The sequence below is a fragment of the Cervus elaphus genome, chromosome 19 (genome assembly GCF_910594005.1).
Source record: "Cervus elaphus chromosome 19, mCerEla1.1, whole genome shotgun sequence".
Taxonomy (NCBI): domain Eukaryota; kingdom Metazoa; phylum Chordata; class Mammalia; order Artiodactyla; family Cervidae; genus Cervus; species Cervus elaphus.
The window spans coordinates 10484166-10496670 of record NC_057833.1 but is presented as its reverse complement, the minus strand read 5'-3'; the positions used below and the strand labels follow the sequence as shown (position 1 = coordinate 10496670).

The 12505-nt window shown below is 41.0% G+C and overlaps 1 protein-coding gene across 3 annotated transcripts in view; it reads right to left on the bottom strand.

Moving 5' to 3' along the window:
- The window catches only part of KCNAB1 (potassium voltage-gated channel subfamily A regulatory beta subunit 1), a 443265-nt gene that overhangs the window by 8957 nt on the left and 421803 nt on the right, over positions 1 to 12505 (bottom strand). For all 3 annotated transcript variants that reach the window (XM_043875447.1, XM_043875448.1, XM_043875450.1), the window contains exons 9-12: positions 11895 to 11980; positions 11099 to 11219; positions 9959 to 10053; positions 2129 to 2249 (exon numbers count right to left, since the gene is read on the bottom strand). In XM_043875447.1, the coding sequence (XP_043731382.1) occupies positions 2129 to 2249; positions 9959 to 10053; positions 11099 to 11219; positions 11895 to 11980 (423 nt within the window). The remainder of the gene's footprint in view (positions 1 to 2128; positions 2250 to 9958; positions 10054 to 11098; positions 11220 to 11894; positions 11981 to 12505) is intronic.

Genomic DNA, 12505 nt, shown 5'->3' with positions numbered 1-12505 from the left:
GCCTCTTTATGAACGAGGTGTGCATGCAGGCTCCTGCGCAGATGTGAGACGTGGGAACCAGCCCACAGTTGGGCTCAAGTAGCCTGTTTTCTGCCAGAAGATCTCCCCTCCCCCCACACTTCTTCTAGATCAAAAGTAATATGCCTGGAAATAATTTCTTTCTCGGTTTGAGAGTTCTGTGGTTAAAAACAAAACTACTTGTTTACAAAGAAAAGAAAAAAAATGACAGGCAAGAAAGACACCTGGGGACACAGAGGGAGGAAAAGGGAAAAAAAGTATGCTTTAACTTAAACTCGGACTCTGTAAAGAGTCATGTACGTCTGACATTTAGTGAAAGTCTAAATGTTGTAATGATTTTCTCTTTAGAAAGACAGTATTCCTCTGTCTCTTTCGGAGCGATATTCAATACTCACTTTCATGTTACCACTTAACAACCATCTTTACGGCTATGGTTTAAGAACAGGTGTTTTTCTTTGTGCCTATACCTCTGGCCACATATGACGGCTAAGAGTGGAGAGAGTTTCGGCACAGGGTGTCTGATTCTTTGCAAAACCATCGTCATCTTCATTCTCATCTTCACTAGTTACTTACTGAGCCTACTCTGCTTTACATACATAATTTCCTTTTACTCAACACATTTGCAAGATACACACTATTATACCCATTTTGCAGATGATAAAACTGATAGCAAGTTAAATAACTTGCTGATGGTCAACAGCTAATACCCTTTACTGCAGTCATTAAAGCTCGAGGGATGCTAACTAATCACATTAAATATAATCTTTGCTTTTTAGAAGAGAGGGTTAAAGCAATAGTCATACATATACTTAGGTAAATGGTATTCCCACCCCCCCAAAACCTCCTTCCATTTCCATCTCTCTGTGACTATTTACTGCCAACTACGATCTTCCTGCCTTCTAACATCAGAAGGGTCAAGCATTTAACAAATATTCTGTTATTTTACTTGCACAAAACTTATCTTGAGCTTTTTATCTCATTGGTTCACTGTATCTGATTTATCCCAATTCCTGCTATTTCTTTTTTATTTTATTCTCTTCTCACAGCTACCACATGAATTCTTTTCAGCCTCTTCTTCATTTGTAAAGTGGGGATGACAGTAGGGGAACCATTAATGTCTGTGATGGAGGACTAGGTCTAGGACCAATATATACTTTGTGGGATTGTTCTGACAATTACAGAGACAAGATGATAAGCATAAAGAGCTTATCACAGAGCCTGGCAGATACTCCTCAGCAAGGGAACTGAAAACCTAACTTTTCTGTTTAATCCCCAGTCTCTCACCACTCGTGGCTGTTGAACACCGGAAATGTATTTAGCCTAAACTGACATGTGCTATAGGTGCAAAATGCACTCTGGATTTTGCAGGAAAGTGTGTGAAACATTATTACATAGAAATTTAATAAGCATTATATAAAAATATAATAAGCTTTTTATATTTACTACATGTTAAAATGACATTATTTTGGCCATATTAGATTAAGTGTGGTCCTAAAAATTAATTTCATCTATTTCTCTTTTACTTTTTTAACATGGCTCCAGGAAATTTAAAAAGTTAAACAAATGAGGCACATTGCATTTCTCTGGGACTGTTCTGAGGCAACATGGTTTTCAATCGTCACCAGTAACCGTGACCTTTCATTGACCCCAATCATTTTCATGGCCCCCAGAAGTTTTGAGACGCTGCTCCCCTAAGACAGGCTTTCCATGTGGCAGTGGCTTGACCTCAGTCACAGCCCTGCACCTCAGCCTCTCACCAACCCTGCCTTAGCTTCAACAGGGAAGGAAAATTGAGCCAGAAGCAGTGGATGTCACCACATAGCTCAGGGACACTCACCCTTGACACTGTGAGGATGTGGGCGTTTTCACTGACATGTTCTTGTTTAAACTGTCTTATAAGGGAAAGGAGAGGAAGTGAGCACAGTGTTTCAGCACGTGGAACACTCTGAGGAACGCTACAAAGCCTCATTTTCGATAGGATTAACCGGAAGTGTTTGATTCAGTGTCTGCCCCTACACTAGGTATTTTATCATGTGAGAGATGTGAATCAATAATAGAGAATGCTCTCATTCTCTGTGACCCAGCAGGGCCTCCCTCCGCGGTGACTCACCCACGGCCAGCTGAGGCAGCGTGCATCCCAGACGCTCTGCGATCGGGGAGAGGTCTTTCAGCTTGTTCTGCTGTTTTCTCCCTTCTTCACTCACAATTCTTTCCTTCAACCACTGGTAGCACTAGAGATAAGAAGAACATTTCAGTGTTAATGTCTGGTAAGGGTTTGATGCAAAGACTGTCAACTCTATTAAATGTAAGAGCCTTGTGGTGAATTCCTGAGTCTCCTTGGCTCTGACCTTTCTGTTTGATGGAAACAAGGACGCCTATGTCTTCATGCAAAGAAATGTTCCCCGTGGTCTCACTCCTTATTTATTGGTTCAAGACAGATTGATTTTGTCTAAAGCTCACCATTCAAATCCATCGACATGTACAAAAGTTGTTAAAATCCTGACATATAATCAATTATATCCCATCTGGAAAAGATGGTTCTTATTGTGATAGCCCTTAGAATGTAGGTGGGGGGAGGAAGGTATTTACATCTCACCAAGGTCTATTATGTTTCTTTTTTTGTGCAGAAAATTGGGTGCCAAGCTTTCTGCTTAAAGGAAGTCATTATGTTACATTCTTGCTGTAGCTGCCCTTCTCCCTCTTGCCTTCAATTTACTCCTAGTCTCTTCTGTATTCTTTTAATGCGGTTTTATCGTTAGCTTTCTCCACTCCTTTCTAGAAGCAGATGTGAATGGTATAACACATAGGTACCAGTACATTTTCAAAGTGGATAAAGTGGGTAAAGACTTTCCCAAATGTGTATTACATTTTTGTATAATGTTTGAAACTTAAAAAAGCAAGGATGCTTATACAGGTAAATGGGAAACTAATCTTTAAAACCTATAAGAGGAGGCTGACTCTGATGCAGCCTATAAAGTGTGCCTAATTTCCTAAATATAAGGAAAGAAATCTTTTAGAACTTCTCAATGCCCTATTTTCCAGAAGGTTCTGCTCTTACTATGAAACAAGGAGCAACAGACTCTTATGTACAAAACTAGCACTGGACAGCAGCACCCAAAGGAAAAGAATATCTGTAAGAATGTTGGTCTGTTTCAGTGACAATAATAAGAACCATCCCCAGTGTGGCCAAGTGGACTTCCTCCATTGTGTGTGTTGTGACATAGTTGCCGTCACAGACCGTTTCGTCTCAAAGGCAGCAGAAAGCTAGGCAGTCATCACCAAATCTCCACCCACGTGATTTCAGTAGACTGCTGGCTTTCAAGTATTTTTTTCATCATTGCAAGACAGTATTTCCAAAGAAAAAGGCAACTGCACTGTTTTGTTATGGTTTCTGGAATGATTTTGCAGATATGAAAAGAAGAAAGAATAAGCAGACCCAGTTTTGTTCTCTTCCTAGACCTCAGGGGCTTATGGTCTGGCTCCTTACGTGAAGTTTACTTAGCAAAGTGGTCAAGAGTTTTCCCAGTCTCAGCTCCAGAGACCTCAGCTTCTTCCAGGAGGAAGCACAGCCTGGGGCATCTCTCTGGAGATGATGTCTGGTGCCAGCAGTGATGAGGTGGACAGTTAAGAGCAAGCAACGCTTCCCCGGCAGCTTGCTGGGTACATCAGAAAGTCCCTGAACTTACTTCTACTGTCCGCAAGGGGGAAAATATCACCCATCCTCATTTCAATCTCATAACATCTTTCAAGGGACCAGTATCTCTTATTCAAATGAAAAAAAAAAAAAAGCTTGAAAACCAATAGCCAAAAGCCTCTTGAGCTATTGCTTTTTACTACTAGGAGAGCTCCTCAGGTTTCAGTATATACCACACACATAAAGAATAATTGACTGACTTATCAATCTTATGAAATTCCAGTTTTTGAAATCTTATTATCTGCAACGCATTTTTATTCTTAGGAGTGAGTTACAAGTTGGATATGTGTGTTGAGTGTGTGTGCATGAGTGCATGTAATGTTTGCATTACACACGCATACCATACTGAGAGGAAGATTTCTTTTTAAATTTAATTTAATTTTTTAAAAAATTTTTGGCTGTGCTGGATTTTTGTTGCTCTGTGCAGGCGTCTCACTGTGGTGCCTTCTCTTATCATGGAGCACGGGCTCTAGGATGTGGGACTTCAGTGGTTGTGGCATGTGGACTCAGTAATTTCAGCTCCTGGGCTCTGGGGCACAGGTTCAGTAGTTGTGGCCCATGGGCTTAGTTGCCATGTGGCATGTGGGATCTTCCTGGACCAGGGATCAAACCTGTGTCTCCTGCAGTGGCGGGCAGATTCTTTACCACTGAGCCACCGTGGAAGCTCTGAGAGGAAGATTTCTGAAACTAACAAATACCAAACATTCATTTATTGAGTACTTTTCTCTCTACCCTCAACATAAATCTCTCTCTAATCACTGGGAAACACAATCAGGTTACGGTTTTATAAAAGTAGATGCATAGTATTTATACTGCTTTCCTCATACCGAAGGAAACAAATGTGTTTTGGAAATAAATAGCTTTAACGGTTTTACAAGTGGGAAAATGTTTGCATAGGGAGGGGATGAGGCTTAACTAAAATTTCAATTAAATATGGAAGTGAACCAGTGTTTTTGGTAAGAAGATTGACCGTAGGTGTGGTTGCATGCAATAATAATCCCAACTTGTGGCCTCCATGAATCAAAAGATGAAATTTTGTCTTTCACTCCTATTATATTGCTTAATCCTATTCCTGCAGTGATTTGATTACATGCAGATTGTTCTTTCTAAGTGGAAGGCAGGGATGGCTTCTTGTTCGTGTCAGCATCTCCAGTCTTGACCCAGTGGTTGACAGAGAGGAGGGGCTCAGCCAACATGGTGATGAGGAAGGGATCTGAGAAACCAGGATTCCACACAGTAAAGATAGCTGTCTTCAATTTTTCAGATTGAACGCAGACACTTCCTCCTTAATGCAGTATGACGCGACTGGCAGCCCTATGTGTATCCACAGCGCCTGTGGATTCCACATAGTTTCATAATTCACCCCTTCTCATGTCTGTCTCCAACAAGTCCCTGAGTTACTCCTCAGGGTTGAGACTGTCCCATTCATCACTGTCTCCTCAGTCCTCAGCACAGGGCTCAGCCCTGACTAGACACTCAGTAAATATTTGCCAAAGGGACAACTGAATGAGCTTTCTTCTCAATAGATTAGTGAGCTATTACTTTTATACATAAGTCACAAAATTCTTTAAAATTCCCTAAAGCCTGTTTCTTTGCCATCTTCTAATGCTGTGGCCATTACCTCTGTGACTGCCAGTTTACAGGTAACCGTAACAGGATGGGAATCGTCTGTGCGATATGCCCCACACACCCTGGTTGGCTGTCTGTTCCCAGCCTGGAACTTGGGCAGCAGCTGTATAGCCATGGACAGAATCAGTCACATTTCATTACGGGGCCTAATTTAGCATTCACGATCACTGACTATTTCTAGCTAAACAATTGAAGTCTTTGGCTCAAAAGAGCAGCAAAGTCTTCATTATTGAAGTGAAAATCTCTAGGTAAAATGCTGGTGCTAAAGTTTTCCTTCTGAAATTGTACCATAATGTGAAAATATCCTTAGTTTCTTAATGTGAACACCTGGAGTTCTTGGACCGTCCCCCTCCCCATTCCTTTGCTCCACCTATGTTTGCATGTTTCCTCTTTCCCTTTGACAAAAAGGTATATATTTTTTCTGTTTTTTTCTATAATGTATTTTCCTAATAATAGGGAAGATCTGTTCATAAATCTTATTGCACTTTTCATTTATATTTAAACTTTTTATTTAAAAGCTGCTCACCTGGTCTCTGATAGTTCAGTTGGTAAAGAATCCGCCTGCAATGCAGGAGACCCCGGTTCCATTCCTGGGTCGGGAAGATCCCCTGGAGAAGGGATAGGCTACCCACTCCAGTATTCTTGGGCTTCCCTTATGACTCAGCTGGTAAAGAATCCTCCTGCAATGCCGGAGACCTGGGTTTGATCCCTGGGTTGGGAAGATCCCCTGGAGAAGGGAAAGGCTACCCACTCCAGTATTCTGGCCTGGAGAATTCCATGGACTATACAGTCCATGGGGTTGCAAAGAGTTGGACACGACTGAGCGACTTTCACTTCACTTCACCTGGTCTCTTGATCAGACATTGCTGATCCTTGGTTGTGGCTTATTGTATTCATTCAAGAAACAATTGTTGAGTACCTATCATGTGCCCGGCTCTGTGGTCAGTTGTGTGAGTAAGTTTCAGTTTCTATCCTAAAGGTTTTCATGAGTCATTGTCTGGTAGCTTGAGAAGTGTTTTGTAGTCGGGGTGCCCCCTGAATGATTTCCCCGGAAGCTATGTTTGCACTGCCTCTTTATGGTGGGAAATAGCCCACCGTCGGTGCCAGACGTGAACAAGGCCCAGCGCCTTGTCCTCTGGGCCCCGCCATTGCTCTGCTACGTTGGCACGTGACCCAAGCTTGGCCAGTTCTCTCTGTTTCGAAGCTGTTAAAGAAAATTCTCTTTTCTCTCAGGTTATATGCCTTTAAGGATGTAAGCCTGGCAGTCACTAGCGTTCTTCTTCCTGGGCTCATGAAGAAGACCCGTGTGTAGTAGCAGAAAATGACACGTGTGGAGAGAAACAGAGGAGATGGAGAGGCCTGACAATGGGCAAATCTATGGATAGAGTCACCCCAGAGGCCATTCCACTCCATCTTTCCCAGGGAGTGTCTGTCTATGTGCTCCCTTCTTTGATTAAATTAAGTTGAATTGCATTTTGTTAGAGGATTCTGAGACTCTGTAAGAAGTGCTTGTGGAATGTTAGAGGAAGTTACCAATAACTGAAGTTTTGCAAAGTAAGGACAGGCTTCACAGAGTGAAGACAACCAAGCTTTGTCTTTAGAGATGGCTTTCCACAGCCAGATAAAAAGAAGGGCATTTCTGGGAGGCAAAAACAAGTACAGTGCTTTTGGATGAAAAAATGAACTAATATGATTTGGGGAGAGACAAGAATGGGAAATTGGGCTCAATTAACACCCCAAGAGTATTTCCTTGAACACTTTTCTGTGGGTTTTTAGGTTTTGTCATATAATCAATATTGGGAAGTCATTAAGGATATAGGGCAGGGTTATGACATAGTCAGATTAATCTTTTAGAAAGATATTTGGTCACATAATTAATATGGATAGTAGATAATGGGTGGGTAGTTGGAAAAGAGGGGTGAATCAGAGAGTCTGGACAGGAGGTTACTGTGGCAAACCAGGAAAGAAATGATGACGATCTAAACAAGGGCGGTGGAAGGGAAGGACCTCTGAGGGTCAGGATGTGACTGGAGGAGCTGGTGTCCTGCTGGATAAGACGGAGGGAGGAGGAGAGGCAGACTGGGATGATGCCTTGGCTTCAGACGGGGATGACCAAGGCGCGGGTGGAGGCACTGTTAACTGAGGATTCTGGGCAGGTTTGGGGAGTGTGGATAGATTCCATCAGGCATGTCAGATGCCCGCAGGATATCCATGTGGCGGTGTCTAATAGTCACGAAGATGTAGTGGCGTTTAGCTCAGCAGTGAAGTCAGTGCTGATGACACGGATTCAGAAGTCTTTGTCACAGGGGTGGGCCACATGCGGCCTCCCAGAAAGCCACATGGGTAGTATTATTTTCTAAAAGATAGGTATTTTTTTAATACTCAGTTAATTTATCCTAACAGTTCAGTGTTTACAATAGAAATAAAATATTAGCATCTTTATTTTATTGGTGTAACTTAAAATAGCCAGTGTGAAATACCAACCACTCTATTTTGGGGGAAGGTGAAAGTTGCCATCTTATTTATCTATTTGCCTAGCTCTTCATTTTTTTAAAAAATGTTTTTACTATTAGAATTCTCGCTCACTCTTAAGGTTGATATATATATATATATATATATACATATATATATACACACACACATATATATAAAATTTTATTATTAGTGGCATTAATTTTTGCTTTAGTTACTCAAGTGGCTTTTCTAAGTGCACATATATTAGTCAAGAAAGCACTTAGGCTGATAAATTAAGAAGTATGCTCTGTGACCGGCTTCCTTTTACCTTTGGAGACTCTTTAATGCTTATTGTTAAGGATGCTTCAATAAATGCTGAAAAGTCAACAACAAGAAATATTTTTTGAGTTGCTTTTGGGCTTAACTACCTTCAAATATTCTGCATCTCCTTCCCTCCCCTTTAGTTAGTGCATTTTAAGCAGTTTTTCAGCTATTTGTAAGCTTTTCTCAAACAGTGATGGAGATCAGTCAATCATAAACTCCAAATACAGTGCTGCTCCTTCTTCCTCATTTAAAAACATTAATTTGAAGGGAAACAAAAATGCCTTTAGGGAGAGGAATTGAGAGCCAGGAGACCTGGGTTCTACTACTAACTTTATTATGAGTTTATGCCCTTGGATTGTTATCTAATATCTTTGTTCTCAGTATCTGCATCTGGAAAAGGTTTACCCTCTTATAAGGATAGTCTAAGAACAAACACCCCATGTATATGGAAGTTTTTCAGAAAGTCTCTGAAAGAATGTAAGAGACTTACATCCTTAGCTACAACTGACTAAAAGCCGCCTGTATCCATTTATCTTTGTGAGGATAAAAGGAGATAAAAACAAAGAAACACTTACCCCAGTGCTTGGCACGCAGTAGGTGCTCAGCTAAAATCACAATTTTTCAATGCTTTTCTTGCCGTCCTCCTTTTATCCCTTCTTTCCTAAAGTGCTTTTAGTTTTTCTTTGCTAACTTATTCAAAACCTTTGACTTTTTCAGACACAAGACCATATTTAATATTCTAGGATAATTAGTGTAATAATACAAAACTAGAAGCAGGACCATGTCACCATGTTTTAGGAAATATATATATTATCTTAGAGAACAAACACACTAATAGGTCAACTGTTAGAGCAGAAAGAAAAGTGACAGACCTAGAGCCTGGAGAAGGTCCTGGTTGGGGAAGCATACAGTGGTTGCAGCCACACTGATTAAAGGGTTCTTGGTTCAGGCTTAACTTGAGTTGTCCTTGTGCTGACTTTGTGTTGATGGAAGCAAGAGGCTGTGTCAGACTTCCGCTTCCTTTTGGGGGCGTTTGGCAAGTGTGAATTTTAAAAATGCCAATATTCTCTCTCCCTTGACATTACAGAGTAATTTGTGATTCTAATGTTATTACACATTCTCTCAAGTTTTTAAAAACAGACATGTTGTTATTAACAAGGAGAGATGTTTGGAGTACTCTCCAATAAATTAATCATCAAGATGTTCTGAATGGAGGTTAATTTTATGTCAGTGATCTTGAATATCTTTACTCTTCAGAGAAGAATTTAAGCGGCAAGACTCAGCAGCCGGAGTTGATTTCTGCGAACGCCAGCCCTGAGCCTCAGTGACGGATGTCTGGCTCTGTATCTGCCCCAAACCTTCCCTTCTTAACCCCCACCTTCACATATTAAGAAGTGTCAACCGACCTCAAACCTACTCAAGTACAACCGGTTTGCCCCATATGGATTAAACCTCTATGGCTGAAATTTTGTTAAGAAAAGTAAAATTAGATCCTCTTATATAGAAGATGGATTTTACATTTCCCTCTGTGTCAAAGGAGGAATGAAATGCCTTCTTTAATATAAGAATAAATAAGTGTAGGAAATTGAGTCCTATGAATCCAACCAGGTCACTGGGCATCTCTCCTGGTCCACAGAGGAGGGAAGCTTTCTGCACTGATGCCTGACCCGAAGCAGGGACCTCTAGAGGGCTGGGGGAATGCCAGGGGACGCCTGCCAGGCTGAGGCCACACTCGGCCTGAGCCAGGAAGCCGCAGGCTGCTGCTGGGCTCTTCTGTTCCGTTTCCTTTTCTCCCCCGTTCCCATGCCCAGACTCTTTCCTAGAGGTGGAGGAAAATACCTTCAGCGAAGCCCTAGAACTTTCAGGCACCCCGTTTCCATATTTTCCTGAGATGATGCCACAAGCCAGTGGAGACCATGTCATTGCTCCAACTCCTATAGAAGAAAAAAAACCTTAAAAAGTTACTTCTGCAAACTGGGATCAAAAGTGAATGGGTGTTCAGAGAGGAGCTGGTTAGTTATGGGGAAAAGCTGGCCAGGTATATGAGTTAATATCGGCATAAATCTTTCCATTAAAGTTTAGGCATTTGCAAACTGTGTGCTTCATTTTTATTAATATAGACCCACCAACTGTGCATTGTTGGTGATGGGGAGCAGGGCATATAATCAAGCCTGAAAAGGCAGCTTCTCCATAGTTTTCTGATGCCCCAAATTTACATTTCTTTTTACACTCAGAGATAGGCACTTTTGCTTGCACAGAAATTCAGTGCTTCGCTTGTTCTCTCAGTGCCTCAGAGAACACACAATGAACACACAGTGGTAGCCATAACAACCGCTGTTACTGCTGTCGAACTTTTCTTATCCTTTTTTTCTTACCCAGCATTTTCCCCACTCACGTAAACCCCCATTTCTTATGAAGAAGTTATCTCTGGAACCTGTTTTGATAAATAGGCCTGAAAATGTGGCTGATGTTTTTCTGATATCCAAAATTCTTATGTACATGTTGTATGTATATTTTTCCCCTCCCTTTGGCATCACGTGTACCCTACACAAACATGTGTTCCTGGCTTGTCTGCCGTTCTTGAATTCCCCCCTCTGACTCAGTTCCAGGCAGCGTAGGAGATACAGATATATAAATCCATAATTTTGGGGAAACCCACTCAGAGATGCATTCTTGTCTAGAGCAACTACCCTATGAAAAACAGGTTTATTCATTATTTCTTCCTTTCATTCTACATGCATTTTTTTGAACACCTACTGAGAACAGCTTGTCTGCCAGCTCTCCTTGGCTTTCATGAGTGGATACTCCAGAGACTGCATACAGGTCCTTTTGATTTCTTCTAGTTTCTGGAATGCATAGTGCTAACAATCCCCACGTTAATTAGGAACGTTTAGGAAAGCATTTCAGTTGCACATTTTTTTTTCTGAATCCCTGATCCTCTTATTAAAGACAATGAGTCAATTTGATTGTGAAGATTACCTATTTTATGGTAGAGCTCTGGTAGCTGAACCTCTACTTTCTCTCTCTGGAAAAGATGGTATTCAGCTTGTTCACAGACTGGTGGGATCATATTGAATTGTCTTGCTACTGAGTAGGCTTCCTAAGGTGAAATAAAATTGCAACTGAATTTACTTCTGATGAGAAACAAGTCTGTATGCATGAAAAAAATTCTTTTAGTGAAATCAATACAAACCAAGAAAAATCTAGATTGTCAAATAATAAGCAAAATTATGACCATCAATTTCACTAAGAAACACCAATTCAGGAAATCCATTATCTTTTTGGAGGTTTTGGAATGAGTAAAGTCCAGGGGAAATTAGTCAAAGTGTGAATTATGAACTATTACATAGAAAACAGTCTGACTATTTTTAGGTTCCTAAAGAAATAAAACTTAACTAATATATAATATAAAAATGACCTATAATTAACATGTTATGAACAGTACCATTATTTAATACGTCAGAAAGAAAAACCTGGAATATTCTGTCATATGTCTCATTAGCTGAGAAATTTACTCTCTTACTACCAAACTACTAGCAAGGAACATGCTAAAACATGATTACCGTTAGAGACCTACACCCACCATGTTGTATTCTGAGCTGATAAGATCCACCCCTGCCCCCATATCCATCTCTACAATGATGAAATTGATCATAGAATTCTAGTGCCATTGTGATTGTGAAGAAAGTTTGCAAAAGGTCTTACAACTTATACATGATATCTGACAAATAAAAATAGGTACTCAGTGGTCATTTAAAAATGGAAATGGAATTACCATGATCTCCATGGCACTCCAGCGAGAAGTTCCCCAGTACATGGCCATTCCTTGGTTTATCACATGTGTCATGGCGCGAACAATTTCTGTGGAAAGCCAAAGAAATAGCATTACATATATTTTTCAAAGTTATGTAGTCTTTTTTTTTCTTTTCCTGCCCAAAGCTTAGATGTTTAATGCAATTATTTGTTGGATTAGTATAATTACTTTGACACTGGTGATAACATAATCAGTTCAGTTCAGTTCAGTTCAGTAGTTCAGTTGTGTCTGACTCTTTGCGACCCCATGAATCGCAGCACGCCAGGCCTTCCTGTTCATCACCACCTCCCGGAGTTTACTCAAACTCATGCCCATCGAGTCGGTGATGCCATCCAGCCATCTCATCTCCTGTTGTCCCCTTCTCCTCTTGCCCCCAATCCTTCCCAGCATCAGGGTCTTTTCCAATGAGTCAACTCTTCTCATCAGGTGGCCAAAGTTTTGGAGTTTCAGCTTCAGCATCAGTCCTTCCAATGAACACCCAGGACTGATCTCCTTTAGGATGGACTGATTGGATCTCCTTGCAGTCCAAGGGACCCTCAAGAGTCTTCTCCAACACCATAGTTCAAAAGCAT